This window comes from Myotis daubentonii, chromosome 5, assembly GCF_963259705.1.
Source record: "Myotis daubentonii chromosome 5, mMyoDau2.1, whole genome shotgun sequence".
Lineage (NCBI taxonomy): Eukaryota > Metazoa > Chordata > Mammalia > Chiroptera > Vespertilionidae > Myotis > Myotis daubentonii.
The window spans coordinates 97,981,466-98,004,139 of NC_081844.1; the positions used below are offsets into that span (position 1 = coordinate 97,981,466).

A 22,674-nucleotide genomic window follows, 5' to 3' on the forward strand; every position below is an offset into this window, starting at 1 on the left:
GAATATGATGTTAGCTGTGGGCTTGTCACATATGCCCTCTATTATGTTGAAGTACTTTCTCTCCATACTCAGTTACTGTAGTTGAGAGTTTTTATCATGAACAGATGTTGAATTTTGTCACATGTTCTCTCTTGGGGAGCACACACTATGTCTTTAAGAGAAATACAATGGTTATGAATGGTGTATGAATCCAGAATAATAATAAAAATTTGAAATAACCCCAAATAGCTGCTAACTTGCCCCAGATAGTAAAGGAGTGTTTTGGAGGGAGGCAGGTTCCAACAAGTCTGGATATTTCATATGGGAAGGAAGAGAAACTCTATATTCTTCCTTGGCCTCCCTCCACCTCACTTCTTCCCTCCTCTGCCCCAGCACAGCCTAGGAGGGACTTTAAGGGAACAGAGAGCTGATAGGGGAAGTAGAAGGGACTTCTGTGGAATGCATGATGTAATCTACTTCCATCCTCTTCCTCTGAGATCCACAGTCTCATCCACACTGTCCCCTGCCTGTGTGGTTGACTGTGGCCTTTTTTGGGAGGGCTTGAAGTGGAGGTTGAAGGAACAGCTCACAAAGTGTGGAAAAATATACTTCAAGTATTGACAGTGATTGTTTTGGGCAATAGGAATCTAACTTCTATTGTTTCTTTGTTGTATATATTAGCTTATATTAAAAAAACCTCTTTTTGTTGCTTGGGTAAATTCAGAAGAACTGATCAGCCTCTTTGGGGGTCTTCCATTGAGACAGGGTGTCCATGGGGCAGGGGAGGGTGGTTGGCTTAAGCCTAGTCCCCACATTGGTAGCCATAGGTATGGTTGCCTTTTGGCTGTCATTATGGGAGAGTCTATTCATATGCTCTGTTAAGTCTGGGATTTGGGGATTTGGATCCATGTCAGATTCTAAGGTTTTCATTTTTTACTCTGCAGTTCTACCTTAGAGAAATGAAAGCCAAGCCCTAGCACATTAAGTTTTTACAAACTCTGTTTCATTTATTTCTCATAACAGATCTTTTAACAGTTGAGAAAATTGAGGTTCAGAGAGATTAATGGCTTGTGGAAAATCACACAGTAGATTTGGGTTATCTAAAATCAGTCTGAGACTAAAGGTTTTTTTTTTTCTTCTTCATTTTATTTAAAGTATCTGGTTGGGACTATTTAACCTAGTGGGTAAAAAGTGTTTTACTTATAGAAAATGTCTACCAACCCCTATATTTTTTTTCTCTGAGCAGGAAATAAGAGGAAAGAGACAAAAACCACAGCTTGAGGGAATAAGGCTAGCGATTACTATAGAGAAAGAATCCTTGACAGGGATGACATTTCTTGGACACAGGAATTTGTTACTAAGTATTTACTTAATCACCCTGGGCTTTTTCTTAAATGTGATCTTATCTGTAAACTGCCCGAGAGGGCACAGTATAGACAAAATGATCTCAATAGCCCCTTGAAAGCAAGCTGTGTTTGGCAAAGAATATTCTAGAGACACATATGTCAAAATTGCCTGGGGTGTTCATTGGGGATTTGCATTTTTAAGAAGTTTCCTTTATCCATCATGGTCCCGTCAGAGAAACAGCAATAGAAGAGAGATTTAATGTAAGGAATTAGTTATTGCATCAGTTACCTGCTATGGGGTAACAAAACCCCCTAAAACTAAAAGCTTAAAAGAACAACTCTTTATTATTGCTTACCAGTCTATTAGCCACCTGGATTGTTTTTCTGGTCTTGGCTGGGCTCCTTCATGTATCTGTGGTGGGTGTGGCTCTGATTCTGGGGTCTGGCTGATGATTGGCTGGGGCAGTTGGCATTCCTTCATGAGGTCTCCCATGATTGACTGGGACCTTGGCTTTCCTCCATGAGGTCTTTCACGTTCCAGTGGGCTGGCCCGGGTTCATTGACATAGAAGCTCAGTGGGATTCCAAAAGGAAGCATGCAAGGTCTTTAGGTCTAGAATTGGAACTGGTACAACATTGCTTTGCTGCCATTTATTGGCTAAAGCAAGTCATCAGGCCAGCCCAGATTCAAGATGGGGAAATAGACTCTACCTTTTGATGGGAGGAGCTTTATAGTGACATCGCAAAGGGGAGTAGGTAGATTGAGGCCATTTTGCCAACACTATCCTAGTGATAATGGTGGAGTTAAAAGAAGAAGGGGTGTGCGAAGGACTAAACAGGATTGGGGAGTTCACTTGTGGAAGCTGCTGGACTGGAGCCCACACAGGCAATGCTGGGACCTCTGAGGGAGGTTTGCCAGGCTGCTGCTGCTGGATGCTATACAGGCACCACCTGTGCTCATGTGGGGACCAGGACGACTTCTCCTTTCTGCCTGCCAGGGACTCACATTGGCCAAACCTAAGCAAAAGTCTCTGGCAAGAGAATCTGGGAAATGCAGTGTGCAGGCTTCTAGGCCTTGCAGCATGGAGGAGGGAATAGAAGGGAGAGTGTGGGGTTGCCACAACCCTATGGAATTCTTATCCCATGAAAGTTTTTTTAAAAAAATATATTTTTATTGATTTTTGAGAGAGGAAGGGAGAGGAAGAGAGAGATTGAAACATCAGTGATGAGAGAGAATCATTGATTAGCTGCCTCCTGCACACCTCCCTACTGGGGATCGAGCTCACAACCCGGGCATGTGTCCTTGACTGGAATTGAACCCAGGACCCTTCAGTCTGCAAGCCGACGCTCTATCCATTGAGCCAAACTGAGTAGGGCCATGGAAGTTTTGAGACCTGTTCTCCTATGCTTTGAGCCCAGCCAAGACCAGAAAAACAATCCAGTTGGCTAATAGACTGGTAAGCAATAATAAAGAGTTGTTCTTTTAAGCTTTTAGTTTTAGGGGGTTTTGTTACCCCACAGTAGGGAAATATAAGCCCCGTTCCATAGGTGAACACTGGCCGAGTCAAGTGGGAACAGGTGAAGAATTCCCAGGGAATTACTCTTGCTGGTTTTGAGCGATAATGTGGCTGGAGATAGGGGTGTGGAAAAAATAATTAGCTTGAATGGGCAAGAAAGCCAGATTTCAGTCCCATTCATCAAAGGAAATGATCTGTCTAGAGCGTAATAGGTATAAAAATCTCGATGTTTGCCACTTGATTTGTTGCTTAGCCATCAGCACAGAGTATTTGCCTGCAGGTGTTCATGAGTTCAGAGAGGCAGGTGATCAGAATGAAAAAGTGCAAGAATATTAGTTACATGGAGATGATCAGGCAAAAAGTCAGTCTGTTACAGGGGTGTAAGAAGACACAACTCTGAATTCTTTAATGAAGAGATGGAATTTACAGAAAATGTTTCTAGAGAAATCTAGAAGCTTCCACTTAAGAGTCAGACAATAAGTACTATGGCTGTAGGGACATCCAAAAGATGGGGCAAGAGATGGGAAGGCAGAAGGCAGGGTGACAGAGTCCAAGGGTGACTGCTCCTGGGAGGTTTATAAACTTTCCACACTGAACACCTCAGAGGCTTAATTATGACATTTAAATATGCAATGGACTGATCTGGCACAAATGTGTTTTTAAATATGCATTACTTTCCTGTAAGAACTATTTAACAATGATTATTTATACGGGGCTTAATCAATTAGTGTTGGAAATTGGCCTGCAAATGTGAAAAAACATAACTGCATAATCTCAGCTCTTTAAGATGCTCTAGAAGTCATTTCTGCACTGACCGGTTTTTCTCAGTGGATAGACCATCGGTCTGTGGACTGAAGGGTCCTGGTTCGATTCTGGTCAAGGGCATGTACCTTGGTTGCGGGCACATCCCCAGTAGGGAGTGTGCAGGAGGCAGCTGAATTGATGTTTCTCTCTCATCGATGTTTCTAACTCTCTATCCCTCTCCCTTCCTCTCTGTAAAAAATCAATAAAATATTAAAAAAATATATTTATAAAAACAAAAAAGTCATTTCTTCCTTCTCCTATCATGGGCATCTAATGAAATGGGGCTCAGAGTGCGTAAGGGCCTTGCCTGAGGTCACACAGCAGATTAAAGATGAAATGAGGACTAGAACTCTAGTAGAGTGGGTTTCTATGCCCTTTACTATAAATTGAACCTTGTATTTTGACAGAGGCCAGGCCTGTATCTGAATGAAGCAGTGTTTCCTAAATTGACCAGAATCACCCATGGGTACTTTTTCAACATAGATCTGTCTGATGCCCAGCACAGAACTTCAGAGGCAGATTCTGGGGTGTCAGAACAAAGCCATGGGGTATGTATTTTCAGAAAGCTTCCTAATGCATTTCTGATGTCCTGCTCCCTTTTCCTTTGTCCAATCCTGTGTAAGAACATGGTTTTAGGTATTGATTGTCAGAAGAGTGAACTATTTCTAGATCTCCACACAATTCCAGTTAGGGAAGGCTTTTGCCTGAGGTCCCTGGACTGAGCGACTTCCTGCGGGGCTCATGTGCTGTACACCCTTGTTAGAAATTTCCATGGGCTGCCCAGCTGGTGTGGCTCAGTTGGTTGAGCATCATCTCATGCACTGGGAGGCCACCAGTTGATTCCTGGTCGGGGCACATCCCCAGGAGGGCTCGATCCCCAGTGGGCGTTGTACAGTCAATCAATGTTTCTCTCTCATCCATGTTTCTATCTCTCTCCCTTTCCCTTCCTCTCTCTGAAATCAATGAAAACATATTTTAAAAAAGAAATTTTCATGGGCCCATAATAATGATGAAAGTGTAGCATTAACTATTGTTTGGTTGGCTGCTCCAAGTACCTGTCATTCAGAAAATTGTAGGATGATGTCTTGTTCGGGCCACGTCAAATATTGATCCCCAGGCACCAGGCTGTTGGCTTGTTTACCCAGTGTTGAGTGTAAGTTCTAATTGGGGAGAGGAGGCAGGTCTAGGGATGAGTGAGCCTCTCTTGCCCAGTGTGGTATCTGCAGCTCCTCAAACAGCACCTGGCACGTGGTAGATGCTCACTAACTGTTTGTTGACTGACAATGAAAGGGAGCTGTTATTGGGTGCCAACTTGAAGTAGCTGTACTTAACATATCCCAAGTCACCCAGGGTCCTCTTTCCAGGGGTGTGGCTGGATCTGAGTGTCGTTGGGACTCATCCAGTGAAGCTCCACGGGGCCTAATGTATGATGATAAATCATAACCCTCCTAGGTGCTCGGAATCAATTTCACACCTCATCTGTTATCCTGAGCCGAATGCGTGAGAGCGTCCCCTCACCATGGTAATACATCAGCTCACAGAAATGAAAACGCCTGAAGATCAGAAGAGGGAACACTGTTATAGTCCATGGTGCTTCATCAGCTACCCAGACATTGATGGATTTCAGGGGATATTTACATCTGACTCATGGCATCCACAAGGTCTCAAGCAGAACCTAGAGTTACGGGCAGCATGGAGGAATGATTTTTAAAAAAATCATTTCTCATTATCTCTCGTCAGAAACTAGGTCTTTCTTTTTAGAAATATTCTCTAAAAAAAATAAGAGAAAACGGAGGACAGAGTACTGTCTAGAGCAGTGTTACGTTGGCCACCAGAGTCCTCACTGTGTCCATGACAGACGGTGCTAATCTACCACCTTGCATTTTCCTGTTGTGCCTGTTACAGTCTCGTTGCTTCTTAACCTGAGGCTCTAACAAGCCACTGCTTGTTGGTCAGAGATCTCATGTTAAACTGAAACTCACTGACCGGCACCTATCTGGAGTTTGTCTTTGACTGTGCTTTGTCTCGAAAGCTAGTATTAGTAAGTAAGAAGAGGATGAAGGGAAAAGAAATGAAATACCATAGGTTTGGAAGTCAGCTGGTATACTCCCTTCTAGGTATGGTAATATTCAAAGCCATTGGCCAGAGGTGATTTCCCTCAAGAGGGAAAGTACTTTGTACAAGGTCATTCAATGGGTTAATCTAGGATTTGAATCACAGCCCCCTTACACTTGACCACTTTCTCCACAAATAATGACGCCTAAAGTGTGACTGTGGAGATTCTCAAGTGAGTGGCCCATCAGGGGCTGGCTCCTGTCTGCCTGACCACCCCCTTTCCCAAAACTTCACCTCCCCATCTCATCCATAGCCTTGTATGAAAAACCATAAATCACAATTCTTCCTGAAATGGCTTCCTTTCCGCCGTTTGTATTTGTGTCCTGCTGCCTTGTTAATTTCGGTTTGGGAGTCGGAGACCTGGTGACAGTGGCTATTGTGCCAGGCTCCTTTGCTGTTCAATAAATGCTAATAAACCACAATCTGCAGTCTTAATAATTGCTGCTGCTCAGACCAAAATGCAAGGGCAAAGATTACTTTGGGCTGAATAGGATTTGAAAAGGCTGAGAGCACAGGCCTGGAGTGCGCAGTGGAAATGCCAGTTGAATGTTAATTGTAGTGGCCCTGCTGGCCAGCGGATGGTGCGCTGGTTTCCACCCCGAGAGCCGGAGAGGGAGGATGGAAGCCTGTGGAATCCAAGAGGATGGCTTCAAATGGTCCAGGAGCCTTGGGCGTTTTTCTGCAGCTCTTTCTATTTACTCCTCAGAATTGCCAGAATGACTGGCCAGGAGCTGTCTTAGGGGCAGGTTTTAATGAGTGGCTTGGGGATTCAGAGAGTGGCAGGGAGGTAGGTACCCCATTGATTTATTTCCCGTAGTCCAGGAATGGAATGCTCGGGTCTACAGTGATCCAGACACTGGATAATTACAACCATTCTCTGCACGCGGTAGGCATCTACACACAAACACTCAGAGCACTCATAGCATGGGGGCGGGGTGGGCAACCATAGAGGTTTGCTCACGGTCCTATTGAGCCAAAGGCAAGAGATCATCTCCATGTATCTCGACCCCTGGCAAACTCATGTGTACTGAATAATTTCCTACAGATTTAACTGCTCGATAGATTGTGTGACTAATTGTTTCTTTCCCTTAACAATGGGCGCCTCCTGGTAGACTGTATGTTTTGGTGTAATTATGTCGGCTCAGACCAGGGCCCAGGCCATTTTAGCAACCTGAGGAGTGTGCTAATTGTCCTGGAGTGTGCCTCATTGCTGTAGTGGTTTTAATGGAACTTCTAATTAAAAATAAGAAGAGAGGCAGGGCTGGGGGCATTCCTCCATGTCAGGGGTGCAGGCAGGGGCTTCTGAGCATGCTGATGTGAGCCTGCCCATGGTGGGAGCCAGCTGGGGCAGAAATTAATGTGTCTCTGCTATGGTTTGTCTACTAGGCATAGTGCAGGCTGTGGGAGCTGCAATTAGAGCTTGGCCAATGGCAACAGGCCTTTTAGGGTGCCAATCTTTCTCCCAGGCTCCATGCAGTGTTTGGAGGGTGTGCCTGTAGAGATGCTGGGAGGGAAGGAGGCTAGAACATTTAAGTTGCTGGAGGTACAGTTTGAAACCTTGAGGGAGGTCATGAGATAGGACTGTTCTGGAAAATCACAGGGACTGCTGCTTCCCAAAGACGAGGCTGTCCTGCTTGCTAATTACAGTGAGCTGGGAATTTGATCTGGGTTTGGAACACTGGTCTACCTCTTATGAATAGTGCATCTCTGGGTAAATTACTTTTCTGAGTCTCGGTTTGCGTACCTCTAAAATGGGGATAAAAAGAGTGTTGGAATTTTGATGGTATTTTCGTGGCATCATGGAGAACTCAGGCATGTCTACCCCATGTGGACAGTCACTTCTCCCCTCTCTGGGCCTCCACTTCCCCATTCTTCTGCTTCCCTCTGTCCAGACTAGTGCCATAAGAAACATTAGCAGAATGGGAAAATTGTTTTATTTATAACTGAGTCCAATGGTTCAAAGTAGAAGAGAGAAAAGTGAGCAAAAGAGAGGTTGGCTTCCTCCTGAGGTGAGTCTCAGCCTAGTTGTGGTGGCTGACCCATGGAAGGAAGAGATCTGAGATAGAGACAAGAGCACGGCATGCATGGAACCCTTTGAAGATAGGTTGTCAAGAACTAATGATGTTCCTGCAACTTGGCTCATTGGATCACCATCTGGTATCTGCCTATGGCAGCGGTTCTCAACCTATGGGTTGCGACCCCATTGACGGTCGAACAGCCCTTTCACATGGGTCGCCTAAGACCATCCTGCATATCAGATATTTACATTATCATAACAGTAGCAACATTACAGTTATGAAGTAGCAACGAAAATAATTTTATGGTTGGGTCACAACATGAGGAACTGTATTTAAAGGGCCAGAAGGTTGAGAACCACTGGCCTATGGGGAAGAAAAGTTGGGTGACTGAGGCAGAGACTTCCTGGTATAGGAAAGCAGAGGAAATGTTCCCACTTTTTTTCTTCTGGGTTTGTGGTCAGGACTAGATGAGAAAAAACACTCTTTGAGCCAGCCCGCTACTACCATTGGCCAAGGCTTGATTCTAGCCCAGGGTGACCTACAGGGGAATCAATCATTCATGGCCTGTGACTTCAGGTTCTAACATTCTAGGAGTGATTAAAAAAGAAAAAAGAAAAATAGATGAGTAACAAGCAGGCTCATGGGACAATTGAGAGTAGCAGAACCTCCTGCAACTTCATATCCCCTTTCTGGGTCTTGCATCTCCTCTCTGCTTTCTTCGCTCCTTAAAAAGAGGATGGCTTCACTTGAAGCCTAGCAAGCATTAAGCTGCCCAGGGTTCTTTTTTTAAAATTTCATTTTTCAGTTACAGTTGACGTACAATATTTTATTAGTTTCGGGTATACAACATAGTGATCAGACATTTATATAACTTACAAAGTGATCATCCCGCTAATTCTCATACCCATTTGGCACCATACATAGTTATTACAATATTATTATCTATATTCCCTATGCTGTATTTTATATCCCCATGACTATTTTTATATCTGGCAATTTGTACTTCTTAAACTCTTCTCCCTTTTCACCCATCTTCCCACCCCTTCCTATCTGGCAACCATCAATTTATTTTCGGTATCTGTGTTTGTTTCTGTTTTGTTTCTTCATTTATTTTTGTTTTTTAGATTCCACATATAAACGAAAACATATAGATTTTATCTTTCTGACTTATGTCACTTAGCATAATACCCTTTAGGTCCTTTCATGTTGTCATAAATAGCAAGGTTTTTAAAAAATTGTTTTATGGTTGAGTAATATTACATTATAAATATGTACCACATCTTCTTTATCTATTTTGTTTCTCAGTGGACACTTAGGTTACTTCCATATCTTGGCTATTGTAAATGATGTTGTAATGAATATAGGGGTGCATATATTTTAACCATTAGCATTGTAATTATAATGTGTTTTGGTTTGGGCCTCTTTGGGTTCATCTTGCTTGGGACTCTGTATCTGCTGGACTTATATTTCTATTAGCTTTACCCGGTTAGGGAAGTTTTCAGTCATTATTTCTTCAAATATGATTTCAATCCCTTGCTTGCTCTCTCCTCCTTCTGGTACCCCTATGATGTGAATGTTGGGATGCTTGATGTTATCCAGAAGGCCTCTTAACCTATCCTCATATTTTAAAATTCTTTTTTCTTTTTTACTGTCCCACTTGGGTGTTTTCTGCTACTTTGCTGAATCAATCTCTGCCTCATCTGGTCTGCTGTTGATTACCTCTAATGTATTCTTCTGTGTTCTTCATTTTAGTTAATATATTCTTCACTTATAATTAGTTCCTTTTTATGTTTTCTATCTCTGTGTTGAAGTTCTCACTGAGTTCATCTATTTTTCCCCTAAGTTCACTGAGCATTCTTCTAACCAGTGTTTTGAATTCTGTATCTGGTAGATTTCTTGCCTCCATTTCGTTTAGTTCTTTTTCTAGAGCTTTGTCCTGTTCTTTCATTTGAGGCATGTTTGTCTCTTCATTTTGGTTGTCTTCCTGTGTTTGTTTCTATGTAATAGGTAGATCTGCTATGTTCCTCACTCTTGGTAGAATGACATTATGTAGTAGGTGCCCTGTGAGGCCCCGTGGTGCAGTCTGCCTATTCATCTGAGCCAGGTGTTACAGGGGTGTCCCATGTGTGGGTTGTGTATGCTCTCCTGTTGCAGTTGAGCTTTGATTGCTGTTGGCATGTCAGTGGCTGGGATTGACCATCAGGTTGACTGGCTGTGAAGGCTGGATGTGACTACATTGGACAAGCTATTATTTGGGGGTTGACCCCATGGAGCTGGAGTCACTTAACTTTAGCAGGGCTCTGGTGTCAACAGAGTCTGCACTTTGGTTTGTCATTTGTGGAGCTGATTGGGTGGTGCCTGGTGTGATCTGAAGCTGGCCATTGGGTGTTTTTGTTCTGGAGTGTCTTGGGAGTGGCTCCTGTGCAGGCTAAGGTCATCGTTTCTTGTGCTGGGCTTAGTGGCACTTGGGAGAGGCTATGCTGAGAGTCAAGGCTGGCTTCCACTAGTGCTGGTCTTGGGACCTTTCGGTGGGCACCACATTGTGAGCTGAGGCCAGCTGCCATGCGTGCCTGGTTTGTGGCTGCTTAGTTGAAGCTATGTTCTAAGACAGTGATGGCGAACCTATGACACACGTGTCAGAGGTGACACGCAAACTCATTTTTTTGGTTGATTTTTCTTTGTTAAATGGCATTTAAATATATAAAATATCAAAAATATAAGTCTTTGTTTTATTATGGTTGCAAATATCAAAAAATTTCTATATGTGACACGGCACCAGAGTTAAGTTAGGGTTTTTCAAAGTGCTGACACGCCGAGCTCAAAAGGTTCGCCATTACTATTCTAAGACAACACTGGCTGCAGCTCATGCCAGGCTTGGTGCCACCAAGTTACAGAAAAAATTGGGACTGGTCTCTGCTTATGCTAGGCTTGGGGCTGCTTAACAAGAGGTATAGGGCACACTGAGGCCAGCTGCTCCTGGTTTGGGGTTTATGGGAAATTTTAGGAAAGTCCTCAGCATGAGCCGATGCATGCCACTTGTGTGGAAAAGCTGCTGGAAGTGGCCCACTGCCCAGGGTTCTTGTGCTCTCTTTTAGAAAAAGAACTCACTGTCCAACGTACCAGTCTGTTATAAATGGGGAAAGCAAATGTATGCTTCTGTTCACATTTTTGTCTTTTGTATCCAATAAAAGGGACAAATATGTATTATATATATATATGGTGTGTGTGTGTGTGTGTGTGTGTGTGTGTGTGTGTGTGTGAGAGAGAGAGAGAGAGAGAGAGAGAGAGAGAGAGAGAGAGAGAGAGAGAGAGATGAGTTATTTTAAAGGCAGGATTGGAGGCTCAGAAGTAGCAGTTGTTGGGGCTTCAAAATTCATTTTCACCTCTGCAGGTGGAGACTCTGAGAGGTGACTTCTTACTGGTATAGCCCCAGCCTCACCCGCAGGCTGCCCTTTGCAAAGAGGGTGACCTGAGGAGCTCTGGAAGCGCTCCATAGTCACACAGATCTCTGACTCACTTGCCATGTGGCCTATTTTAAAATGTTACCCATTTGTGTTAATCTTCTCATTTGTAAATGTCCACACAGCTCCGGGAATGATTACTAGTTCATCTCTGGCTGATGAGGTGGCTGAAGAGCCCTCACTGAGGGGTGTCATTCTAGACTCAGCTCTAAATCTAAATTATTGAGTGACCTTGAGCTCCTCTGCTTATCTCTTCTCTGAGTTTTGTCATCTTCAGGAATATCTTTCACCTCATCTTGTGGGAACATAGGTTAGTTGGGATGAGAAGGGCTCATACTACTGAAAAAACAAACAAACAAAAAACTCCAAAATCCCAACAATTTTTTTTCTAAAAATTCAGTCAGCTAGCCCTCCCTTTGGTGAACTGGGGTCTGAGGACAGGCTCTGAGAATACTGCTGGGTCCAGGTGGTCTTGGTTCCTGAGGTGCCTGGGCTTACCTATCCCCGGGTGTGACCTGCGTGGAGCTGCCCCTCTAGTAGACTGACTGGCATCTAATTGTGGGCACAGGAGGGGCTAGGGGAAGTGCTGTGCAGGGAGGGGAACTGGAGACTTGTCTCAGTGCTTTATTTAGGTGGTGAGCAGCTGTTCTTTTTGGGGGTGGTTGGAGATGTTGATGGAGATTGTAGGAGATTAAAGCTCCTCTTCCCCAACTCCTTACACAGTTTAGCACCTGGAATGAATCCAAGCCTGTGTCAGGGAAGGAGGCGTCCTAGCACCAGCTCCCTTTGACTGCTGGAGATGGGGCGCCCTGCCCTGCCTCTCTGTAGGTACTTAAACTCCTTAATATCTACTGATCTGAAAAAGGCAATCTGGGGCCTCCTAAAGGGGAGTTGGGGTCCATTATCTCCCCTGATGCGAGTACTGCCCTCCTGCCTTCTTATGCTTCTGCTGAGACCAGCCCCCATTTATGATTTTTCTTTTTAAAAAATATTTTTATTGATTTCAGAGAATAAGGGAGAGGAAGAGAGAGATAGAAACATCAATGATGAGGGAGAATCATCAATTGGCTGCATGCCCCCAATGGTGATTGAGCCCACAACTCGGGCATGTACCTTGACTGGAATTGAACTGTAATCTAGTTCATGGGTCAATGCTCAACCACTGAGCCACACGGGCCGGGCCCTATGATTTTTCTTTAACAGCAAGAACACAACCTTGTTGAGCACTGCAGTGAGCCCAGCACTGGGAACACAGCAGAGAACAGATGGCAGGTCCCTCCCTCATGGGATCTTCCACTGTGTGTGCGCGCACGTGTGTGTGTGTGTGTGTGTGTGTGTGTGTGTGTGTGTGTGTGTTTATGCACGCACGTGTGAGAATCTAACAATAAATTGATTTACTAGGGGTTATTCCTATACTGGAACCAGCCTCCCCAAAATAGCTTTCAGAACCACAGGATGTTAGAACAGCCCAGCTCCCACCTTGAGCATTTGGGGAAACTAGACCTCAGTTTGAAGTTGAAACCTGGTGAAGGGATTTGTCTAGTGTCACAGCAGAAACCCCGGGCTGAGCCAGACTTGAAATCTGGCCTGCTGACTCCTGGCTTGGTTCCCCCTGCCCTGATTCCCTGCTCTGGCTGCAGGAAGAGTCCTCAGGTGTCGCTGCTCCTCCACGGCGGCTAGGTGGCACCAGAACGCCTTTGAACAATAGGCTGCTGGTCTCAGCTCTTGTCTGAAAATGCTCCAATCCTTGCAGGAGTCCTGAAGTTTGACTGGGTGGTTCTTGTGCCCTCTAAGACCTACCTTGGGCATTACCCCAGCTCATGGTCCTCACTTTCTGGATCCCACCCCTCCATCCTCCTTTGGTTCTCTGGTTACCTGGGGGAATTCACTTCCATGGGATTGATTTATCCTTGGGCTGTGTGTGCAGAATGGAAAGTTCTGGCTGGGTGATCAGCTAACGGGAGATAGTGGCATTCCGGTTCTCCTGAGGCTGCTTTCTTCCTTACTTTCTGAAGCTTTTGTCTGGGTGAACAACCCAGCTGAACAGTGTGGGCTAGGTCACTGTGCCAGCCTGTGACAGAGTTGGGATGGAGTTCAGGCTAGCTAAGCACTGTGCTTACCTTGTCTCTCAAAGGAATATCGAGAAGACAAGCCCCTCTGGTGTCTGGCCCCTGTCTCACATTTGTGTAGCTCAGTGGCTAAGAGTATAGGCTCTGGTTTCAGACTTCTGGGGTTAGAATGCTGCCTCCCCACTTGTTCATGGTGTGACTGTGCCAAATTCATGTAATCTCTCTCTGCCTCAGTTTCTCCTTCTGTAAATGGGATGTGGTAGATAACAAATGGCCTCAAATTTCTTTGTAACGCCTCCCACTAAAGGTGCGGTATATTTTCCCACCCCTCTGTAACTGGGCTGGCCTTGCGGCTTGTTTTGAGAGAATGTGGTGGAAAGATGATGTGTGAGTTCTGAGCCTCAGTGTTAAGAGACTTTGCAGCTTCTGTTCTTACTTCCAGAACATTGCTGCCATGTGACAAGGCTGGCTGATGTCTTTGAGGATGGAGACCTTGTGGAGGGAGGTCCCAACCCAAATTGCCCGGGTACAGCATCGTGAGCACATGAATAATTGTGTTAATCTACTAAATCTTGGGGGTGGGTCATTATGTCACCAACGCTAAATGAAATAGGGGAGAATAATGGTACTGACTTGCTGGGTGGCTGTGAGGTTCTGTGGTGATGTGTGCTTAGATTGGCGCCTAGCCCACAGTAATCTCATGCAGTTACGATTACTAACATTGTTATGGGGCATTTCCTCCTGCTCACTGGATTCTAGTCACACTGACCTCTTTTCTCTCTTAACTTTTTGAATCCAGCAAACTGTGTTCCTTTTTCAGGGCTTTCATACTTAATTCTCTCATGGTTAAGGTGGCAGCTGGAACCTCTCCTTCTTGGAGCAGCCTTCTCTGATTGCCATGGGAACTACCTCCTCCCCTCCTCCCTGTCGCCCCTTCTAGACTGTAAATCCCTGGAGGTCAGGAGCTGAACCTCTCTTTGTCCCCTCTTTTATGCTTGCTGCCTGCCACAATGCTGTGGGTGGCAGGCACTGTGTGACATCTGCTGAATGAGTGAATGAGAAAGGGCGCCTAATCAACCTGGGTTTGAGGTTGGCGCAGGCTTCCAGGAGAGGGGAGTAGCTAGGGTAGAGTTTCAGAGAGAGAGGGGGCAGTGTGTGCTGCTTCTAATGCTTGTACCCAGTTTGGTTTGTGTCACACTCTTACATTGGATCAAATCTGTTTTGACACTCTATGCCCAACAAGGCTATGAGCTTCTTTAAGTCAGGGATGAGTTCCTTGCAGCTCCCAGCACATCACAGGCATCTAGCAGGGGCTTAATAGAAGTTTATTGGGTAGATAAGTGAATGGATGGGTGGATAAATGAATGAACAGATGAGTGAATGCAAAGAAGGATGGATAGATGAGAGAGGACTCAGAACTGCAAGAAATTCTGAAAAATCGTGTTTATTTTTTTTCTGCTAATAAAGGACAGCACATTTCCAGCCAATCAGTAAAAGGTCATAAAAGTATAAAAATGTATTAAGTACAATCATTAGGATTATGTCATAGGAAAAGAGCTGTTATAACTTTCCCCCTAAGGTGGCATGTTGGATAGTCACAGTTGATTTGGTTTACAAAGAAGGGCAGGAGTAGGTGACCAGTTGACCCAGGACTGAGTAGTTTCCCAGGATGTGGGGTTTTCAGTGCTAAAACTGGGAAAATCCCAGGCTAACTGGGCTGGTTGGTCATGCAAGAAAGAGAGCAGCATCACAGTGATGGGTATGGTTTGGCATTTAGGGGTCAAGATCAGACATTTCCTCAACTTCTCCATCACCTCTTTTCCTTTAAGCTCTGAAATAAATATCCCTGTGTTATTATTGAGGGTGTTAACAGCTTTCAAAGGGTTTTCTCTCCCTCACCTCCTATGTATGTAACTTCGACTTGTTCCTATGCCAAGCCTGGGAGGTAGGGCAGTTATACCCTAATTTGTAGGTGTGGCATCCTGCTTCAAGGTTTCTGGCTCTAGAAAACAAAGATCTATGCCTCGGATCTCCTGAGGCTAGCGGTCTTCCCACGCCTTTGTTCTTTTCGGAAGCATCCTTTCTCATCTGGCTTTCAGGACTGGGCAGGAATCATACAGAGAAAGGGACCCTGAAATCTGAGTTTTGGCTTAGTCCTCTTATTTGGGACAAAGTCATTACTTCTTTGCCTGCTGTGTTTCCCCTTTAGCAATCCTCTTGTAGAATTCCCCTGAATACCTACCAGCTGGCCAGTGCCCGTGTCGTTATGTGGCAGAGTCAGTGAATGAGACCTAGTATTTTGGCTCCAGGAAGGTGCTCCAAATGGCTTCTCCAGTTCAGGTTTGTCAGTAGGGTGGTCAGAGGACCAGCTCAGTCTGCCATTTGCCAACTTGAGATCTTTTGGGGGCTTTGTTGCTGAAGTTACTCAAATGAGGTGGCTATGACACCTAGGCTCAAAGACTTGTTGCATTCATTCCTAACCTATAAGGATTTTGCTTAATATATAGGTACTGCCTATATATTAAAATAAAATATAAGGCTTAGTAGCCCTCCCTGACTTATCTTAAAAGACTAGGGATAGGCTATCCTTGCCCATAGTAAACATAGTTTCTCCTGACAGCCTATTAAAATTCTATCATCCATTCTTTTATTTCAACAGTGTTTTTGAGCTCTTATATTTTTGGTATTTACTATCTCTAGGGGTAAGAAGCCTATGTAAACTTTCTTTTCCCTGTGAAGTGAGACTTCCTATGACTCTCCCTTTAATGGAAGCATGTGCCAGTATCCTCCCGGCAGCACTCCTCTCTGGGTTACGCTTAATGAACAGGATTTAACATTGGCCCTACCCTTGAAGATGTCATTGTTTGGGCTCAGAGTTGCTTGCATCATATGGGTCTATTCTGTGGGCAGGTTTGCTAAGATCTATTCATCTTAGAGTTTTCCTGTTCTGAGAGCTGAATATAAAAACAAATAAAATAAATAGCTTTTTAAAAAAGTAGGTTCCCCAGGCTGTGGGACATGTGGTCTGTCAGCGAAAGCATGGGGCTTCTGGTATACCCATTTCTCTTAGAATGCTTCTGTTCTTCCTGCCTCTTACACCAGCTGTGGCCCCACAACCCTCTGAAGTATCGGTGGCACTGAGTTCAAGTCTAGTTTTAATATTTAGATGTAGTTTTATTTGACTTAGAGACAAACAGCATCCTTACTCTTTGTGAGTGAAAGGGATGTTAACCCCCACATGGCCATCTCTGCAATACAATCAAGATGAAGCACCTACATGTCTGGGTCTCTTCTGAAATTTAAACTCTGGCACCCGTGCGGTGAAGTGACGGTGTGGCAAGACCAGAAACTTCCACAGCCTGAGGGATTGTCTGGGTTTATACATTTCTTGGAATCTTGGAAACGTATGTATTGGGTTGTAGGCTGTACTTATCTAGAGGATCAGAAGAATGTCTCTGAGGACTTGATGCCATAGAAACATAGCCTCTTTATGAAACTCTGTTTGCAAGATATGCTGCCTGGCAGCAGGAGAAAACTGGAGGTTGAGTGGTTTCCAGCCTTTTTTGGTCAACACCCTTAGGGCCAGTACTTCCTCTAAGGAAGTCAAGCCTGGCGGGGAGAAAAGAGTAAGACTGGCTCATTCTTTCCTCCATGGAGAGGGAGAGTCTTGGGTTAATTAGGCCGGCGATTGGGCGGCCTCCCCTAAGTTTGTACAGATTTCTGCAGGCCCCTCAGATGGTCAGTGAACTCTGGGATCGGCGATGGCTGCCCCTGCTCGAGCGCTGGTATTCATCAGTCTGCTCGCTGGGGTAGGCCCCGGATGCCATCCTGCTATTGGGCCCCAGAAGGAGGTGATCTTTGGATGAGAGTTTAGCTGAGGAGTCTGCTGAGCTTGGGTTGTCCCTCCTGTGGTCTCTGCTGCTTCTCTCTCCGTGCACCCCCTGGTTCTCTGTGCACTTCTGCTTGGGAGGGCGGGAGCTCTTTGGGGTGCTGGCTCTGAAGTCCTGTTCAGGGACAGGTGGCACTGGACGGTGGGTACGCTGAGCCTCTCCAGGGACCGGCATTTGTCTGCTTCTCCAACTCTGGATTTTCAGGTCTCTTTTGTCCTTGGGGAGTTTGTCAATTTTCTGAGCTTTTGCGATCAGGGACTCCCCATATGTCCCTTGTAGAGATAAGAAAAAGTACCTGGTGGGGAAGGAGAAACAACAATAAATCTTTTTTCTGATTTTTGTTGACGTCTTGAACTTTAGCATTGAAAGGGACCTTCGAATCCAACGCCCCACCCATGGCAAGATCCTTTTCACTGTGCTCCTGGCTGTGGTTATTAAATCTATGCCTGGGCACCTCTGGGATTTGGAAGTTCAATAACAATATGTAATAACTAACATTTATCATGAACCAGAACGTTTCTAATGCTTTAGTATTATTAACTCATCTTTCCCAACAATCCCATGTGGCTGGTACTTTTGCTTCCCCCATGTTCCACACGAGGAAACTGAGGCAGTGACTTGTCCAGAGCCACACAGTGGTCTTGCTGTGGTTAGAACCAAGCACTCTGGATCCCTATAATTTTCTCTTATCTACCATGTAAAGGGCAGTCCTTTCTCTTTCTGGGCTATTCTGATTTAGGCAAATTTACTTGCTTTGCAATATCAACCCTTTGTGGAACTTAAGTAGTTTCTAAATACATATTCTCTTGAATCTGTGGGCCATACTAATTTCCCAGCATTGCTGTATTTGCACCATTTTCCAGATGAAGAAACTGAGGCCCCAAGAGATGAGATAGGGTTTCCAAGGTCACCTGAGCAGTTGCTAGGTTTCCCTGATGGTTAACCCAGGGTTCCTTTCCCCGGCCAAGCCTGTACTGGACTCTGGGTATTGGAAGTCTCTACCTGTTCCTGGAGTCTTTTCTATTCCACATTTGGGGAAAGAATAGGAAGGTGAATACAATTGTGTGGTCTATGGAGAAAGCATATCCCATCTTGTGATACTGGGCTCTGGGTATCAATTTTTTTTTTTTTATCTAAAAAGTAGACATCCAGAATCTTTCTCCCAAATAATCCTTTTTAAAATGTTTATTTCTAAAGCCTTATAAGCAGAGACTCCCATCCTTCCACTGTGTCTGAAAGCTTTAGGCAGCCTCACAGTGCACAGGGGTTTCTGAAGACGCCCACGGCATCAGGTAAACTTTGCCCTATTCTTTCTCATCTCACCCAGAAAGGCAGTACAGGTGGGCATGTTTATTTCAGGAAAGACTCAACCTCCTGCCTGAAAGCTGGAATTTGCTCAGTTTAAACCTTTCCACCAAGATGCTACTTTCCTTCTCCATCCATTTATTCAACAGATACTTAACAAGTTTCTATACTGGGCCACTCCCCCGAGAGATTAACCTGAGAACAGGATAGACAGGGTCTTGCTTTCCTATGGCACCTGAACAGAGTTATAAGCAGAAGGAGCAGTGAGAGTGTCGGACACCTGATCTGGTATGAGACACCTTCCTTGAGGGAGAGACATGCAGAGGAGGTGAGAACCAAATCCATGCACAATGGCTGAAATGTAGAGAGCAGACAAGAGGGGAAATGACACAGAGGGGTTGGCAGGGCCAGAGCAGGCAAGGACGGAGAGCCGTGTTTTGTTTTTTGTGCTTTATTGTAAAAGCCTTGGGAAGCCCTGGTAGGGTAATAAGCATATGACATGATTACACTTTGACTCAGTGATAGTGGATTAGAGTGAAATCTAATTATTAAGATACTTTTGCAGTAATTTGGGAAGAAAGGATATAATCTATTCATGGTGGTGGCTGTAGATATGAAAATAGCAGATGGATTTGAGAAAGATAGAGCATATAGAATTGTCAGGTCTTGGTAATGAGCTAGATGTGGGCAAGGATAACTTGCAGGGGTCTGCCTTGGTCCTAATTGGATAGTATTTGATAGAAGAAACTCTGGAAGAGACCTAGGTATGTTAGATGGTGGTGGTGATAAGGGGAGGATTGTGACTTAAATCATAGATGTCTCCCAATTTCTTTGAACTTAGATGCCTCGTGGAAGTGGTGAATAGGTAGCTAGAAAGATGTATCTGGAATTCAGAAGAGAGGTCTGGGTTGGGAATTTGGAGATTCATATGTTCAAAATATCTATCTTCACACTAGTGGTTGCTATGTCTACGGAGAGACTATAAAGTTAGAAGACAAAAGAACCTAAGACCAAGGCTTGACCTACACCATGTCAAGGACATGCAGTAGGAGAAAAACTGACAGTGTCCAAAAATTGGTATCCTCTATTTAAGGTGCTAATTAAAGTGCTCATTATGTTTTAAGGTTTGTGTGTGCTAGCTTCTTTTGTTTTTATCTGCAAAACAATGTACATGTTCTTGGCTTTAAGAAACTCTGTACAGTTCTTTTGTACTGGTTGAATTAATTAGACCAAGATTAGTGAGGTCATGGTTAGGGGACTAATTATCACAAGGTTGGTGAGTGAAATCTACCTCCATCATGATAAATACAGCTTATAACCTTAAGTGAACAAATAGTTCTCTGCAGCAGACATTCTATCATGTAGATTTCTATAACAAACATTAATTTTTTCAAGGTTACAAGCCAACAGTCCTTGGAACTATTACAATAATCCTTTCTCAGAAGAAACCTCTTTGCTTTTCTTAGTAAACAGAATTAAACAGAAATTCAACCTTATGATGATAATGTAGAATAAGCAAAAAGATTTAACTTATGTGCTATGGTAACTAACAAGTAAATATTTGCTAAGTTGTTTCTGTTTAACAAGCTGTACTGTTCAGCACTGTCTATTCAAAGCATGTGTCAACAATCTTTTATTCTTTTCAAGTATTCTCATCAGGCTGGTAGCTTTTGGCTCCAAGTGTGTTTTCTAGCCAAGGGTACGACCAAGAATACGGGGCTGATAAATTTCTATTTCTACACCCCAAAAAAGACACAGAACAGAGGAGCTCAGTCCTTGGTCAGTAGTGATCACAACCGTGCTTAACCCCAAAACTGTGGACAAAAGTATTTAACACACATTCCAATCCTCATGGTCTCTCTCAGGGTCCATCTCTCAAGGGGTTGGGCTGCAGAAGGGCTGTGGTGGGAAATATATCCTCTGAGACTTGTGCTTATTCGAAATTTGTAAGGCTGGAGGACAGGAATTATCACTCCCATTTTACAGATGTCACAACTGAGGCCATGCCCGCTTTGGTGACTTGGCTCCTCTGTGGCATTTTTCTCCAAGTTCATTGTTCTTTCTGTCCTAGGACCCTATCTTTGAGATTATATCTTCAAGGATCCCAACCAGGAGTGAAATTACTGAGCCCCGGGCTATGAAAACGGCTCATCGAGGGGAGATTGGTAGTTCTAGGAAGAAAGGGCTCCTGTGCTCAAACCTTGGTAGAAGAGCTGCGACTGGTGTGAGGAGGCAGACGAGGTAGAAAGTGGGGTCTGAGAGCTGGACTTCCATCACCCTGTAGGGGTTGGTGGGACTGTTGCAGGTGACGCAGGTGGCGTTGTACACTAGGGATACCACAAAGTACATCAGGAAGCTGCCTACGAGAACCAGCCCGTGGATGATGGTCTGTGGAAGGGAAGAAATAAACACTGTTGAGGGTATAACTTTGTTTTAAGCTGCTGCTGCTTTTTTTTTTTTTGAAAATGCAACACAAAATTTGAACACACATACCCCAAGCACCCCTCAATCTTCTGTCTCAGCCTTGACTTTGGTGATAATTTCCAAGCTGTCTTAGGATGTTTTACCACCTTTCTCTGTTTCCCTATGCAGACTGTTTTTTGAAATGTTAGCAAATAGAATCATGTCTGGTGTGATGAATCCATCTTTTCCACATGTGGCTGTAGTTTGTTTTCAGAGTTCAGTGATGTTGTCTAATCTTGTTTTGTCCTGCCTGTCTCGTGCTGCTTTCTTTCCCTATTTGTATCCTTTTAAAAAACATATTGACTATTTTGCATAACTTTATTGCCACCCTTTACTAGTTTGAAAGTTATGTACTCCATTTCTATTCTTTCAGTGATGACTCAATAAATGATAATAAGCAATCTTAACTTACCGCAGTCTAAAGTTTAGAACTGCTTTCTCTCTTCCTGAATTATACAAGGGCTTTAGAGCACTTTACTCTAACCTCTTTTCCAACATATCTTATTGCTACTGCATATTTTAATTGTCTCATCTTTTTATTTATTTTTTTAAAGATATATTTTACGTTTTGATTTCAGAGAGGAAGGGAGAGGGAGAGAGATAGAAACATCAATGATGAGAGAGAATCAGATTGGTTGCCTCCTGCACGCCCCCTACTGGGGATGGAGGCCGCAACCCCGGCATATGCCCTTGATGGGAATCAAACCCACCACCCTTCAGTCTGTAGGCCGATGCTCTATCCACTGAGCCAAGCCGGCTAGTTCTGTCTCATCTTTTTAAAGCACACATGTCATTATAGTGTAATATGGTCAATATTCAGGTTTAGTTATGTTTCCCACTTTCTATGTCTTAATTCCTTCTCATGGAACTCCCATGAGAGATTTTTTTCCTCTATAAGTGCAGCCTTTAGTGGGAGTGAGCTGGTGAACTATTCTCTTAGGCTTTATTTCATTCTCATTTTTGATGGATATAGCATTCTTGTTGGAAGTTATTTTCATTCGGCATATCTGAGGTAACATTCCACCGTCTTCTGGCTTCCATTTTTGCTACTGAGAAGTTAACAACTCTTCACCTGTTGTTCCTTAGAAGGAAATCTGTCACTTCAAACCTGGCCTGCTTTTATCATTTTTATTTTGTCTTTAGTTACCTTATGATATAATAAGTGTGAATTTCTTTTTATCTTGTTTGGGTTTTGCTGACTTTCTTGAAACTCTGGATTGATGTATTTCATCACTTCTATAAAATTTTCAAGTTACTAAGAATTTGACCAAATGGATATTAGACCTTTTAAGATACCATCCTATTTTCTATATATTTAATACCTCTTCCATAATTTTCTTTTCCCCCACTCTGTTTTATATTCTGGATAATTTCTTTTGTCCACTAATTCTCCCCTTTAGCTGTATCTAATTTGCTGTTAAGCCAGCCATGAAAATAAATTGCATTTGTTGTATTTTTTTTATTTCTAAATGTTTTATTAGGTCTATTTTCCAGTCTGCTGGGTTGCTTTATATAGTTTACCAATCTGTAGATATTTTTAAAGCGTAGTCTTTATTTATTTAAATATAGTAAACATAGCTTTTCTATAATTTATATCCGGTAATACCATCTCTTGCAATATTGGTTTCTGACTTTTTTTTTTTTATCCTCACTAATGAGTTCTTGTTTCCTTGAGAGCTTGGTTATTTTTGAATACGTGGTGCTTATT

The 22,674-nt window shown here is 43.7% G+C and overlaps 1 protein-coding gene and 1 long non-coding RNA gene across 3 annotated transcripts in view; one reads left to right on the plus strand and one right to left on the minus strand.

Moving 5' to 3' along the window:
• Positions 1-22,674, plus strand: part of LOC132235929 (uncharacterized) — a 98,105-nt gene that overhangs the window by 65,021 nt on the left and 10,410 nt on the right. The gene's annotated exons all lie outside the window — the stretch shown is intronic.
• Positions 14,737-22,674, minus strand: part of ATP10B (ATPase phospholipid transporting 10B (putative)) — a 79,494-nt gene continuing 71,556 nt past the window's right edge. For both annotated transcript variants that reach the window (XM_059699112.1, XM_059699114.1), the window contains 2 exons: positions 20,704-20,891; positions 14,737-17,493 (listed from right to left, as the gene is read on the minus strand). In XM_059699112.1, the coding sequence (XP_059555095.1) occupies positions 17,040-17,493; positions 20,704-20,891 (642 nt within the window). In that variant the 3' untranslated portion in view covers positions 14,737-17,039. The remainder of the gene's footprint in view (positions 17,494-20,703; positions 20,892-22,674) is intronic.